Genomic DNA, 15,138 nt, shown 5'->3' with positions numbered 1-15,138 from the left:
CTTGCAGTCCATGGGACTCTCAAGAGTCTCCTCCAGCACCATAATTCAAAAGCATCAATTCTTCGGCGATCAGCCTTCTTTATGGTCCAGCTCTCACTTCCATATATCACTACTGGGAAAACCATGGCTTTAACTATAAGGACTTTTGTTGGCCAGGTAATGTCTCTGCTTTTTAAGATGCTGTCTAGGTTTGTCATCGCCTTTCTCCCAAGAAGCAGGTGTCATTTAATTTCATGACTGCTGTCACCATCTGCAGTGATCATGGAGCCCAAGAAAGTAAAATCTCTCACTGCCTCCATTTCTTCCCCTTCTATTTGCCAGGAGGTGATGGGACCAGTGGCCATGATCTTCGTTTTTTTGATGTTGAGCTTCAAACCATATTTTGCGCTCTCCTTTTTCACCCTCATTAAAACGTTCTTTAATTCCTCCTCACTTTCTGCCATCAATGTTGTGTCATCTGCATATCTAAGGTTGTTGATCTTAATTCCGGCTAGGGATTCATCAAGCCCAGCCTTTTGCATGATGAATTCTGCATGTAAGTTAAATAAGCAGGGAGACAATATACAGCCTTGTCATACTCCCTTCCCAATTTTGAACCAATCAGTTGTTCCATATCCATTTCTAACTGTAGCTTCTTGTCCCACATAGAGATTTCTCAGGAGACAGATGAGGTGATCAGGCACTCCCATTTCTTTAAGAACTTGCCATAGTTTGCTGTGGTTGACACAGTCAAAGGCTTTTGCATAGTCAATGAAGCAGAAGTAGATATCTTCCTGGAACTCTCTAGCTTTCTCCATAATCCAGCGCGTGTTTGCAATTTGGTCTCTGGTTCCTCTGCCTCTTCTAAATCCAGCTTGCACTTCTGGGAGTTCTCGGTCCACATACTGTTTGAGCCTACCTTGTAGAGCTTTAAGCATAACCTTGCTAGTGTGTGAAATGAGTGCAATTGTGCGGTAGTTGGAGCATTCTTTGGCACTTTACTTCTTTGGGATTGGGATGTATGCTGACCTTCTCCAATCCTCTGGCCACTGCTGAGTTTTCCAAAATTGCTGGCATATTGAGTGTAGCACCTTAACAGCATAATCTTTTAAAATTTTAAATAGTTCAGCTGGAATACCATCACTTCCACTGGCCTTGTTATTAGCAGTGCTTTCTAAGGCCCATTTGACTTCACTCTCCAGGATATCTGGCTCAAGGTCAGCAACCACACTACTTGGGGTGTACGAGCCATCCATATATTTCTGGTATAATTCCTCTGTGTATTCTTGCCACCTCTTCTTGATGTCTTCTGCTTCTGTTAGGTCCTTTCCACTTTTGTCCTTTATTATGGTAATCTTTGTACGAAATGTTCCTTTCATATCTCCAATTTTCTTGAACAGATCTCTGGTTCTTCCCATTCTGCTGTTTTCCTCTATTTCTTTGCATTGCTCGTTTAAGAAGGCCTTCTTGTCTCTCCTTGCTATTTTTTTGGAAATCTGCATTCCATTTCCTGTAACTTTCACTATCTCCCTCGCATTTTGCTTGCCTTCTCTCCTCCGCTATTTGTAAGGCCTCGTTGGACAGCCGCTTTGCTTTCTTGCATTTCCTTTTCATTGGGATGGTTTTCGTTGCTGCCTCCTGTATAATGTTGTGAGCCTCCATCCATAGTTCTTCAGGCACTCTGTCCAGCAAATCTAAATTCTTAAACCTGTTCCTCACTTCCACTGTGTATTCATAAGGGATTTGATTTAGATTGTATCTTACCGGCCCAGTGGTTTTTCCTACTTTCTTCAGTTTAAGCTTGAATTTTGCTATAAGAAGCTGATGATCTGAGCCACAGTCAGCTCCAGGTCTTGTTTTTGCTGACTGTATAGAGCTTCTCCATCTCTGGCTGCAGAGAATATAACACTGGTCAACAACAAATTTGTTGATTACGTTTTTGTTCACATGTATGCTTGTGTGGAGCATTTTAGAAGAAGTTGGTGGGGGTAAAATGCCATGTCGAATAATTGTCACTCGAGTACACTGAAGGAGAACTATGAAGCGGTGAAGTATGTGCTGGAGAAAACTGGTTATGATCAGCATAAGTGGTTTATTTGTGTTGACCTGAAGATGGTGAACTTTTTGTTGGGACAACAGTCTGGCTTCACCAAGTACCCATGTTTTCTGTGCATGTGGGATAGTAGAGTGAGCCAGGGGTATAGAGGCAAACTGGTTGCCGTTGTGTAGCAGAACACATTTCAGTGATCGCTTGCTGCTGTCAATGAACAGTCTCCAATCTTTGGGTTTGTACTGTGGCACTCCAAGCCCCATTAACTTAGTTTTGATCCCCCAACTTTATGCTTTGCCACACCAATTTATGGAAGATTTTGAGGTTTTATGACTTCAAACTGATCCCTTTTTGACATAATCACCCAGAACTATCGGACCTGAATACTTTGTCATTAAAATAATCATTTCCAATCAAAACAATTATTCGACATGGCATTTTACCCCCACCAACTTCTTCTAAAATGCTCCACACAAGCATACATGTGAACAAAAACGTAATCAACAAATTTGTTGAGAGGGCGGTCCTCAGGCACTCCGGGCATAAATAGCCCAGGCCGCCACCACCCCGACCAGCCGATTGGCTAGGCAGGGAGATGACACGCCCGAGGATTCCCTCATTCTTGCGGGGGCTGTGAGCCAGCCCCCGCGTGCGTGGGGAGGCCATGGGCCCGCAACCCCACCTCCTCTTCAGTTCGGAAGTGGCTTTATTATCTTTCACCTCTCTTGCAAGCCTGAGATCATTCTGAGCTTTAGCCCACCTGACCTTTCCCCCTGTCACTGTTGGCTACTCATGTATACTCTTCCTTCACAATTCCCCTTTAAACCCACAGTGTGAATGTGGCCTAGGTTAGCCCTCTTGGCCAGGATTCCAGCAATAAGTGGTCCTGATCCACATCGAGAATAGCAAACAGCTGCTCTCTCCCGTGTTCCGTGCTCTTCCAATGCCCACCTGCCTCAGCCGATGGAATGTCCACATTCAAAAAAGCATGAGAAACTGTTAGCCTGGCCATGGAATTTCCCACCACAGGAGAGGACATTTGAACCAGTATGGTGGTTCCTCCTCCCTCTTTGTCGTCTCCTTTGTTGTCTAGAAGTCTCTGGAAACACACTTTAGAAGATTAAATGAGAATTCCAGGGACTAGAGGAATATAATTATTGGGGTATCTTCCTCTCTCTGGTGTCCACCCTTCCTCCTTTTGGTCCTTCTTATCACCCGGAAAGGTGACCACAACAGCTTCTGAGAAGAGAAAATGGTGGTGCCTAGGCCCTAAAGTTGCGGAAGTTGTTGGGGATGTTAAGTAAGGAAGCCCAGTCTGTCTCCTCTCTACTCTAGGCTATTTAAGGATAGTGAATAGTGGAAGCAAATCATGGCACGTGGCAGCGGTGGCCTCCACAAATGGTTGGTTCTGCAGTTGACAAATCCTGTTATTTTGCTGGGGTTCCTCCTTCCCACCAGCTCATTTCCTGCTCCTGAGTATACGTGGTATGAAGTGATCACCCCAAGGCAGTTGGTGCTTTTTGGAGGGAAAGCCAAGAAGGATGACCTTTCCTATATCTTCAATGTATCAGGAAAGGACTACGTCATTCAGTTGAAGCCCAGGAAGGATGACTTCCTGGTCAAAAACATCCCACTCTTCACCTACAGTTCCCAGGGAAGGCGGATCGAAAGTCATCCCTACATCCCTGTTGAATGCTACCACGAAGGGCATGTGGATGGCGTAGCCAATTCGCTTGTGGTTCTTAAGACCTGCTCTGGCTTGACAGGATTCCTAAGTATCAGAGACAGAAATTATGGCATAGAGCCTTTCCACGATTCTTCAGCTTTTCAGCACCTTCTCTACGTGACCAACGAACCAAAGCCTTGTATGTGTAGAATGAGAGCTCCAGTTGCAAAACGTCAGGCAGAAGAACTGAGGGCGGAAAGAGGGACCCGGCGTGACCCAAGGCACCCCAAATACATTGAGCTGTACATTGTTGTGGACGAGAAGCTGTTTCAGTTTGAAGGTGCCAATGAAACCAGGATGGCATACCTCATTTTGGACATAGTTAACTTAATGGGTGTGCACTTCCGGGTGCTGCACACAAGTATTGTCCTGATTGGACTGGAGATCTGGAACACAGGCAACCCTTTTGAGGTTACAAATGACGTTGGGTTGCTTCTGAATAATTTGAACAGCTGGAGAGTGAACGGTCTTGCGAAGTGGATGAAGCACGACACAGCCCTGTTGCTCACTCACCAGGAGTTTCGAGCACACCCTCGGGAAGTCATACGGTAATGCCATCTGCAGGCCAAGCTATTCTGCAGGGGTTTTGAGCTACTTGCAGAAGAACCCAATTCTCTTTTTAAGGGCCATGTCCCATGAGTTGGGTCATCACATGGGGCTTGAACACGACGAATCCAACTGTGTTTGTGGAGGATACAAAACCTGTGTCATGCATTCGTACCAGGCAGACACAATTCCCCTTTAAACCCACAGTGTGAATGTGGCCTAGGTTAGCCCTCTTGGCCAGGATTCCAGCAATAAGTGGGTCCTGATCCACATCGAGAATAGCAAACAGCTGCTCTCTCCCATGTTCCGTGCTCTTCCAATGCCCACCTGCCTCAGCCGATGGAATGTCCACATTCAAAATAGCATGAGAAACTGTTAGCCTGGTCATGGAATTTCCCACCACAGGAGAGGACATTTGAACAGGCATGGTGGTTCCTCCTCCCTCTTTGTCGTCTCCTTTGTCGTCTAGAAGTCTCTGGAAACACACTTTAGAAGATTAAATGAGAATTCCTGGGACTAGAGGAATATAATTATTGGGGTATCTTCCTCTCTCTGGTGTCCACCCTTCCTCCTTTTGGTCCTTCTTATCACCCGGAAAGGTGACCACAACAGCTTCTGAGAAGAGAAAATGGTGGTGCCTAGGCCCTAAAGTTGCGGAAGTTGGTGGGGATGTTAAGTCAGAAAGCCCAGTCTGTCTCCTCTCTACTCTAGGCTGTTTAAGGATAGTGAATAGTGGAAGCAAATCATGGCACGTGGCAGCGGTGGCCTCCACAAATGGTTGGTTCTGCAGTTGACGAATCCTGTTATTTTGCTGGGGTTCCTCCTTCCCACCAGCTCATTTCCTGCTCCTGAGTATACGTGGTATGAAGTGATCACCCCAAGGCAGTTGGTGCTTTTTGGAGGGAAAGCCAAGAAGGATGACCTTTCCTATATCCTCAATGTATCAGGAAAGGACTACGTCATTCAGTTGAAGCCCAGGAAGGATGACTTCCCGGTCAAAAACCTCCCACTCTTCACCTACAGTTCCCAGGGCAGACGGATCAAAAGTCATCCCTACATCCCTGTTGAATGCTACCACAAAGGGCATGTGGATGGCGTAGCCCAGGGGTCTGCAACCCGCGGCTCCGGAGCCGCATGTGGCTCTTTTACACCTTTGCCGTGGCTCCGGGGTGGATACTAGGGAGGGGAGGAGGCGCATTGTGTGCCCCGACACTCCCCACTGTAGCGGGCGCTGTACTGGCTGTGGCGTCGCATGGGGGCGGTGCGTGCGTTAGTCATGCACCGTCCCGACATCACCTTCCCGCCCGCTGTCAGATCACAGCTCCGGAGATATATTTGTTTTAAATGTCGCAATGGTTTTGCGGCTCCCAGTTGTTTTTTCTTCGGAAACGGGTCCAAGTGGCTCTTTTTGTCTTAAAGGTTGCAGACCCCTGGTGTAGCCAATTCGCTTGTGGTTCTGAAGACCTGCTCTGGCTTGACAGGATTCCTATGTATCAGAGACAGAAATTATGGCATAGAGCCTTTCCACGATTCTTCAGCTTTTCAGCACCTTCTCTACCTGATCAACGAACCAAAGCCTTGTATGTGTGGAATGAGAGCTCCAGTTGCAAAACGTCAGGCAGAAGAACTGAGGGCGGAAAGAGGGACCCGGCGTGACCCAAGGCACCCAAAATACATTGAGCTGCACATTGTTGTGGACGAGAAGCTGTTTCAGTTTGAAGGTGCCAATGAAACCAGGATGGCATACCTCATTTTGGACATAGTTAACTTAATGGGTGTGCACTTCCGGGTGCTGCACACAAATATTGTCCTGATTGGACTGGAGATCTGGAACACAGGCAACCCTTTTGAGGTTACAAAAGACGTTGGGTTGCTTCTGAATAACTTCAACAGCTGGAGAGTGAACGTTCTTGCGAAGCGGATGAAGCACGACACAGCCCTGTTGCTCACTCACCAGGAGTTCGAGCACACCCTCGGGAAGTCATACGGTAATGCCATCTGCAGGCCAAGCTATTCTGCAGGGGTTTTGAGCTACTTGCAGAAGAACCCAATTCTCTTTTCAAGGGCCATGTCCCATGAGTTGGGTCATCACATGGGGCTTGAACACAACGAATCCAACTGTGTTTGTGGAGGATACAAAACCTGTGTCATGCATTCGTACCAGGCAGAAACGAACAAGTTCAGCAACTGCAGCATTCACACTTTTGCAGAACTTGTGCTGGCAAGGAACCTGGACTGCCTGGCCAACAGGCCCCAAAAAATACCATCTATCAAGCATTGTGGCAATGAAGTGTTGGATAAGGGAGAAGAATGTGACTGCGGCGGCACACAGAGGTGCAGGCAGAATCTTTGCTGCAACGCTGACTGCACCTTGAAGCCACGTGCACAGTGCTCTTCTGGGCCATGTTGTAAAAACTGTCACTTCCGTCCAAGTGGAGACCTTTGTCGAATTCAGATCAATGAGTGTGACCTTCCCGAGTACTGTAGTGGGAAATCTGAGTGGTGCCCCAATGATGTGTACATGCAAGACGGGACGCCGTGCAGCAAACACGATTCCCATTGTTATGCCAAGCAGTGTTGGACTCACAACTACCTATGCGCCAGGATCTTTGGCTATGGAGCCAGAGCGGCTCCAGCATCCTGCTTTCAGTCTCGGAATACTGTGGGGGATAAGTATGGCAACTGTGGCAGGTATTGGACAGGAAGTACTTTTGTGAAATGCCAGCCTCAAGACGTAAAGTGCGGGAGAATTCAGTGTAGCAACGTCAGAGACGTACCTTCAATACCACACTATACCGTGACTCCCACTGAGTTGTCAGGCGCTGGTGCTGGCTGCTGGAGCGTGGCCTACCATGGCGGGACAGATTTTGTGGATCTCGGAATGGTGCCTGACGGCACTCCATGTGGCCCTGGGAAACTCTGCAAGAACCAGACGTGCATTTTCAGGAAGAAGGCAGTGTGTGATCCCAATAAACAGTGCAGTGACAGAGGTGTTTGTAACAACCGCAATAACTGCCACTGCAACAACGGCTGGGCCCCTCCGAACTGCAAGTTTTGGGGGTCCGGGGGAAGCATTGGTGGTGGGTCTCCAAGGCAGAACTGGAGCACAAAAGTCGTGAAACGAGCTTTTGAAACAGTGATCCCTCTAGGAGTCCTGGTTCTTGCCGCTATCACTTTCATTGTGCCAAGGCTGTGGAAGCTACCAGGATGGTTTAGGCAATTCACCAGCTCACAGGTTGGAGGGAATCTGCAAGGCAGCAGCCCAGATGTTGACAAAGTTGATTCCTGACGCTTTTGCAAAGTAAAGGAAGGATTGAACTCTACAGATTCCAAAGAGTAATGCTTGTGGACATTTCAAGGCATCCTTGGACCTCCTGTTAAGACATCGACTGCACTCCAAAGCATCTATAATAAAGCAGAGGTTGGTGGCAAGTGGACTCCAGTTCCCATCATCCCTGGCTGTTGACCATGCTGCGCCAGAGTGTTTGTTGTGGGGGAGGAAGGGAAAGGAGAATGTTAGCTGCTTTGAAACTCCTTAAAGTAGTTGTCAGGGAACTGACATCGGACATCGCCAGGGGCTGATGGGAACTGTAGTTCAGCCTTATGTCGGGGGCGGCGCACATGCTCCCTCATCCCAGAAATAAATTTCCCCTGTATATAGTCCTTATAAGAGGAGCAATTGTAATACGGTCTTTGCTCTAATAAAATTTGCAAAAGCCTTAAGAAGAATGCACTGAAATAGTTTAATGAAATCAAATGTTTCACTCCGTGCTGTGTAACCTAGCAGTAGTAAAACAGTTTGTCCTTGTTGGGTGACTAACTCAGAACTTCAAGGACCGTTAAGTGTCATTTCACTAGCATTTAGGAACTGGGTTTGCACAATTAACCATGTGTACAAACTTGGCTTTCCCTCACTTGCCCTTTTCATCCAGGGTGAAACAGCAAAGAGATAACCTGAGAAGAGTCCTGCCGAGTCAGGCCAATGGCCCATCAAGTCCAACATCATGTTCTTACAGTGGCCAAACAGAGGCATGTGGTAAACCCACAAGCAGGGCCTGAGCACAAGATTCTCTTCTTGCAATTTGATGGCCAGGGCTGAGGGCAGTTTGGGTTCAAAGTGGCTGGAGGACACCATGTTGGCCAAAACTGAGCTTAGGCTGAGCAAATGATGGAAGAGAGACATGCTTATATGGCTGCTCAAACTTGCCCAGGAGGGAGTCCCATTGCAGGGGTGGCACTTGCTTCCAAGTAAGCATGCAGAGATGTGCACAACTCGCAATGTATTCAAAGGGCCCCCTCGGTGTGTACAAGCGTACACACACACACTGGTGTGGTGTGTGTATGAGTCAGTGATAGCGCAGTAGTTAGAGAGCTGGACTAGGTCTGGGAGAGCTCACAGGGTGGCTCTTGTGCCAGTCACAGTATCTCTGACTAACCTACCTCACAGGGTTGTGGTAAGGATAAAGTGGGGAGGAGTAGGAGGTAAGCCAGCTTGAGCTCTTTGGAGGAAAGATGAGATACAAGGAGAAGAAGAGTTTGGATTTGATATCCCGCTTTATCACTACCTTAAGGAGTCTCAAAGCAGCTAACAATCTCCTTTCCCTTCCTCCCCCACAACAAACACTCTGTGAGGTGAGTGAGGCTAAGAGACTTCAGAGAAGTGTGATTAGCCCAAGGTCACCCAGCAGCTGCATGTGGAGGAGCAGGGAAGCGAAGCCGGTTCACCAGATTACGAGTCCACCGCTCTTAAGCACTACACCACACTGGCTCATATAAATGTTAACAGTAATAATAATAATATCCAAGACAATAAATGCCACATGTTCCCTTTTGTCTTTACTGTTGAGTGGAAAACAACAAAAACAAGCAGCTCTGAGGAAGAAAAGGTCGGCCCCACAGCAGCCTATTATCACACACATCCAGATTCCAACACAGTCCTGGAATAATCTCCTGTTCAGGAACTGCTGCAGAATTAAAAGAGGCTCCCCCTCGCCCATATAAATAATGGTTGTCAAACACACCATCCAGGTCCCATGACGAAGCCTCAGCTTTCCTGCTCCACCAAAAGGCTCATTGGGGAGAGGGTGCCATTGCTGCCGCCGCTGGCCAGTCGTGGTCTTGCTCCTTGTGTAGACCAGTCCTTTTCTGAATGCCAGAGTTCTTGCCCGTTCCCTCCCACCTCGTAGGTTACAGGGCGCTGGACTGGATAAGGCCTCTTTAACATGGCAGGGGACGGGTGGGAATCGGGTGGGGAGCCTGGTGGGCCAAGGTGGCTGGGCTGCCCACCTTCCCCTCTGGCAATACGTGGCAGCGAGGAGGGGGTGCCAAAGGAGTGGGAGGAGAGAGTTTCGGGTGCTCAGCCAGAGGGACTCCAAAAGCTCCCTTGCTCACAGCGCCGTGGAGCCCGCAGCAGACTTGGCCTCTGCCTGGCGGCCAGCGGCAGGAAGCGTGCTTTCGTAGAACCTCTTCTGGGACCGCAGGAGCGGCGTCTGGGTCTCGCCGTCTTGGCAGGCCCTGCGCTTCATGCAGCGGAACGTATGCTGGGTCCAGCAGTAAACAGCGCAGTTCAGGAGGCCCTGGGATGATGCCGTCAGGGCCTAGGAGAGAGATGGGGAGACGGGCAGGGTCAGTGGCTGCAGCAGAGCTGGAGAGCAGCAAAATTCCAGTTGAAGCAGCGGAATCCAGCGGTGCCATTTCAATCAGCTCTTTCCCACACACCCCCTCAAGACCATGAGGACTAGCACCTTAATTTACTTTTTTGGGGAAGGAACACAACGCAGCAGTAAAGCCCTTGATCAGCATGCTGAAGGTCTTGGGTTCGAAACCTGGCACCTCCAGGTAGGCCTAGGAGGCACCCTTGCCTGAAAGCCACTGGTCCAACTCCATGAAATATCGTATTTTTCGCTCTATAGGACGCACAGGGCCATAGGAGGGGGAGAACAGGAAAAAAATAATTCTCCCCCTCTCTGCTCAGCGTCCCTACAGCGAAGCGGCAGGATAAACAGCGCCCCTTCCATTTCTCCTCCCGCTTCACTGAAGGGGCGCTGTGCAGCTCTCCTTCTCGGCTGAAGCCAGGAGAGTCTTGCTCTCCCAGCTTCAGCAAAAGGAACCCGAAGCCTTTGGAGCGCATCGTGAGGTCCCGCTGTGCTCCAAAGGCTTCGAGGAAAGCCACCTGAAGCCTTTGGAGCGCAGCGGGAACTCGTGCTGCACTCCAAAGACTTTGGGTTCCTTTCGCTGACCGACCCCTCTCGCTCTCCAGGCTTCAGCGAAAGCAACGCCAAGTCTTCAGAGCACGGAGGGAGCGCTCCCTCTGCGCTTCAGAGGCTTCGCGCTGCTATCGCTGAAGCCAAGGAGCCTGCATTCGCTCCATAGGACGCACACACATTCCCCCTTAACTTTTGGAGGGGGAAAAAGTGTGTCCTATAGAGTGAAAAATACGGTACTTTGCATTCATGTTGAGGCCTAGTCCGTTTCCAGCCTCTCTGGAGTCTCCTATCCTCACTGTTGCTGCTGCTTACTGTGCTTTTCTTCGGCTATCGCCCTGTTTTGCTCCCTTAAATGTATTCCGTCTCCTTATCCACATCTTTAAACAGACAAAAAGGCCTCCTCTGAAATTGTTTGCTTCAGCCCCGCCCCCCCTTTCGTACCTTCTGCATTCGAAACAAGGTGCTTTGCCGCTGCCCCTCCCCAATATAAATCTTTGACATGAAATAACATGAATACTGCCCACGGCTCTCCTCGGGTTGTCTTGGACCTGTTGCTCATCCTCTCAGCCTGACATACCTCACAGGGTTGGCGTGAGAATAAAATGGCAACACAGGGAGGGGGGACAGTGTAGATTGTCATCTGAGAAGATACTGGGGTAGAAATCCCATAAACCAAGTGGCCCCAAAGAGCAGCCACCTTCATTCCCCCCCCCAAAAAAAATCCCCATTTGCTTTTCAGAAGGAGCACCCCAGTGCCATTTTGAAAGACGAGTAGAACCTGCAACAAAATGTTGCAGCGGGGTTCAGCACACTGCAGCCCCTTTCGCCTCCCCTCCTGGAAAAGGCCTAGTTAAGCATGACAGTTCCATTTCCTTCTCCATCCTGTTTTTTCTATAAAAAAACAAACCCACCTGCCCAAAAGCAAAAGTCGATCAGCATTGTGTAGCTCCTGAACACGCTCAGTACACTTGCCCCGTCCCGTGAAATTTCAGAGCCCAAACTTGGGAGGAGGAGGGGGTGCTGGTGATTATCTCTGCCCTCCCTCCCACCACTGAGCCCCGAAGATGGAAAGAGGGGGAAGTGGAGACGGGCAGGACCCTACAAGCCTAGGCAATAAGTTCTAGCCAGCTTGCGCAGGGCTGAAGCGAACAAGCTGCATGCAGAGTTGTCTTCATAAAAAATGGTTTTTAAAAAAGGGACTCTCACCAGGCTGCAGATGACAGGTAAACCTGTTCTGTCTTCCCTGGGCTGTTTTAATGGGGTTAAACCACAGAGCCAAGAACTTGCCGATCAGAAGGTCGGAGGTTCAAATCCCCGCGACGGGGTGAGCTCCCGTTGCTCGGTCCTTGCTCCTGCCAACCTAGCAGTTTGAAAGCACATCAAAGTGCAAGCAGATAAATAGGTACCGCTCCGGCGGGAAGGTAAACGGCGTTTCCGTGCGCTGCTCTGGTTCGCCAGAAGCGGCTTAGTCATGCTGGCCACATGACCTGGAAGCTGTACACTGGCTCCCTTGGCCAATAAAGCGAGATGAGCGCCGCAACCCCAAAGTCAGTCACAACTGGACCTAACGGTCAGGGGTCCCTTTACCTTTACCCCAACGTATTTTCTGAACTTCTGCAAACCTTGGGTGATGCTTTCCTCCCTCTCGGAAGGTGGACGGTGCAGTTGGCAGGTGGAGAATGAGTTTGCTATTAGTTTTTAGGATTCATTTTCATGTGGCTTTATTACCCCAGCTGCAGTCGGGGCAAAGGGCCCACCCTGCAGGGCTAGCCCATAGGTCCCATTGTCCGCAGCGCTGGTCATGTCAGTGGTGCTGTCAGGGGTTGACCTGAGGCTCACATTGTTTCTTTTATTTTTATTTATTTTCCTTGCATTGACAGCTTCCGTCACGGAAGCCAGAGGGAAACAAATGTAGCTCCCTTGCAATCACTGAGAAGCAGTCAAGTACAACATTCCTTGTAATGTTAGAGAAGACATGTGAAGGAATGTTTGGTCCAGCCAGTTGAAACTTCCTGCTCCTCCTAGCTAGAGCATCCTTCCTTTTGCATGTGATAGAAGGTGGGCGTGCCCTTACCTGTCCAGGTAACAAAAGGACAAATCACGCAGCATCCCTCTCTCTCTCTGATTTCCTTCTTCGTTGGATCAGCTTTTAGCTAGGACTGCTCTGCTAGCTCTCAGCTAGCAGCAAAAATGGGATTATTACCCCATATGGGTAACTAAGTTTGCCTTCAGGGATCCAACTGTGAACTGATGTGAGTAAACTTATTTTTATCATCTTTGAATAAGATTGTGGCATCTTTATTCTTTCTAAGAGGGATTCAAGGGAATTTACCAGGAACGTACAATTCAATCTGAGACAGATTGAATTGTATAATAGTGAGAGGCTCACACGAGCCTGCAACCAGTTATCTGCTGTGCATGAGAAGAGGAATGTAAACTCTGCTAAGTAAAGGAAGTTGCTAGCGCAAGTTAGGAAGGATATTAATAAACAATATATCCTCTCCTGCCACCCTGAACATTCCCACAATCACCTGCTCAGGCACTGACAAGGCCCAGACCTGCTTGTTTTCAGCAAGGTAACAGGGCTGCTCCCATTTGAATTTGTATTTCTCAGAACCGTATTCAGTTTAAAAATAAACAACAACTGTACATAAAACCATGCAATGAAAACCATATAAAAATGTTAAAATCAGAAATTGGATAACTGTTGGGGGGAATGTATTCTTAATTGCCTGCATAAGCCTGATGGAAAAGAAAAAAATTTCAGCTGGCACTGAAAACCTGGCACAAAAAGGTGTCTGCTAAATCTCTAGTGGCAGAGTGTTCCACAGGACTGGGCCAATGACACCAAAGTCTCTGCTTCTTGTTGTTGTCAAATTTGCCTCATCAACTCGGGGAACGAGCAAAGACTCTCCTGCAGGTGATCAAGGGTTCAGGCGATCACTGAGTTACCCTGGACCCAGTGGCGTAGCGTGGGGGGTGCCAAGGGTGCCGGCCGCACCGGGCGCAACATCTGGGGGGGCGCGAGTCTAGAGGGAAGGGACAAGTTCCTTCCTCCGCCGGGCTCCCCGCCGCCACCGCCAGCCTTGCACCCTAGCACACGCGCGCCCCGCCGCTGCTGCGGCTGAGCTCCACTCACTGCTCGCAGGAGGAGCAGCCGCTGCAGCAGCGCCGACGCCGCCACCGGCGCCTGGCCGGGCACGGGCAGCCTCCGCACCCCGACGCGCCGCCATCCCCTCGGCCCAGCCACAGGCGGCGGCTGCTTCTGCCGACTGGGAGGGAGGAGAGCTCCGAGGGGCCTCGCCGCGCCCTGTGCTCCCCAAAACCCTCCGAGAGGAAGCCGGTGGGCGGGCGAGGCCCGGCTAAGCCTCTCGCCAGCGGGTTAAGGGGCTTTCGGTTTTAAAAGGATTAGCTTGGGAAGGGGCGGGGGGGCTGCTCGCTGGCAAGTGCCTGCTCCGCGTTTCCAAAGGTGCTCGCCATCCGAGGGACAGGGAGCGCTTGCAAGGAACGGGCTCCGTGGAGCAGGAGTTAGGAAGAGATCCCTTCCCTGGCAGGCCGCCGGCTTCGCCAGCTGTTTCCCATTCACGATCAGGAGGAACTTCAGGCTGCTTTCAGCTTTGGTGGGGGGAATCTAAGCAAGGGGATGGAGCCAGTGCCCTGAAGAAGGGCGGCAGCATTGGGTTTGTTTTTAGTTTAGAGAAAAGGCAAGCAAGAGGCGACAGGAGAGAAGCCTGCAAAACTAGGCATGGCAAGGAGAGAGTGGACAGAGAGGAAAGTTTTTATCCCTCTCTCCGTACAATATAACTCGTGGGCATCCAGTGAAGCTGAACGTTGGAACAGTGGCGTAGCGTGGGGGGTGCCAAGGGTGCCGGCCACACCGGGCGCAACATGGGGGGGGGCGCTCGCACTCCTGTGCTAAAATCCACGGGTTAGGGGGCGCAAATTACTTGCCTTGCCCCGGGTGCTGACAACCCACGCTACGCCACTGCCTGGACCTAAGTTGTTCAGGGCTTCAAAGATTAACACAATGCTTACCTCTAAAACACAAAATCCCATGTACGGCCTGGTGTGCTCCACAGATGTCAGTCTGAAGATTCCAAGGATAAAGGCTGGAAAAATCAAAAGGGGAGGACTCAGTCACCAATAAAATCGCATCGCTGTAGCCCCAAAGTGACTTCAGTCAGGCACAGGTAGGTGTTTTTATTTCCCCAGCCAATTATTTGTTTTACTTATTAAACCTGTATCCTCTCAAAGAAGTCCCAGGGTGGCAAACTTCAAAACTTTAAAGCAGGCTTTCTCAACCTCGGCCCTCCAGATGTTTTGAGACTACAATTCCCATCATCCCTGACCACTGGTCCTGCTGGCTAGGAATCATGGGAGTTGTAGGCAAAAAAATCTGGAGGGCCAAGGTTGAAGAAGCCTGCTTCAAAGAATACAACTGAAAATACAGTACTTTTAAAACAATTTAAACCAGGGCTTTTTTTCAGCTGGAACGGCACCTCTCAGGTGGGCGCCATTGCTATTATAAGCGAACAAGGGAGGCCTTCATAGTGAGTGGCCCCTGGAAGGCTGTCCATCAGAGACTGCGGCCCTCAAGGTGACAAAGATCACCCACCCCTGATTTACATACA

General features: G+C 49.6%; 3 protein-coding genes across 3 annotated transcripts in view; 2 read left to right on the top strand and 1 right to left on the bottom strand.

Annotated features, from left to right (window-relative positions):
- The first annotated feature begins 3,398 nt into the window (after positions 1–3,398).
- Positions 3,399–4,390, top strand: LOC144324900 (disintegrin and metalloproteinase domain-containing protein 9-like). The gene has a single exon (XM_077931167.1). It carries the CDS (start codon positions 3,399–3,401, stop codon positions 4,305–4,307), a length of 909 nt encoding a protein of 302 aa, XP_077787293.1. The 3' UTR covers positions 4,308–4,390.
- A 656-nt stretch (positions 4,391–5,046) lies between these two features.
- Positions 5,047–7,753, top strand: LOC114602980 (disintegrin and metalloproteinase domain-containing protein 21-like). The gene is made up of 2 exons (XM_077930944.1): positions 5,047–5,408; positions 5,721–7,753. The coding sequence occupies exons 1-2, from the start codon at positions 5,047–5,049 to the stop codon at positions 7,588–7,590; spliced, it is 2,232 nt and encodes a 743-aa protein (XP_077787070.1). The 3' UTR covers positions 7,591–7,753.
- A 1,362-nt stretch (positions 7,754–9,115) lies between these two features.
- TMEM116 (transmembrane protein 116) overlaps positions 9,116–15,138 on the bottom strand; it is a 41,066-nt gene continuing 35,043 nt past the window's right edge. Inside the window, exons 10-11 of the mRNA XM_077931166.1 lie at positions 14,543–14,616; positions 9,116–9,898 (exon numbers count right to left, since the gene is read on the bottom strand). Of these exons, the coding sequence (XP_077787292.1) occupies positions 9,689–9,898; positions 14,543–14,616 (284 nt within the window). The 3' untranslated portion in view covers positions 9,116–9,688. The remainder of the gene's footprint in view (positions 9,899–14,542; positions 14,617–15,138) is intronic.

The sequence above is a fragment of the Podarcis muralis genome, chromosome 7 (assembly GCF_964188315.1).
Source record: "Podarcis muralis chromosome 7, rPodMur119.hap1.1, whole genome shotgun sequence".
Classification (NCBI taxonomy): Eukaryota; Metazoa; Chordata; class Lepidosauria; order Squamata; family Lacertidae; genus Podarcis; species Podarcis muralis.
The sequence above is the reverse complement of the archived record's forward strand: the minus strand, read 5'-3'. Positions and strand labels throughout refer to the sequence as shown.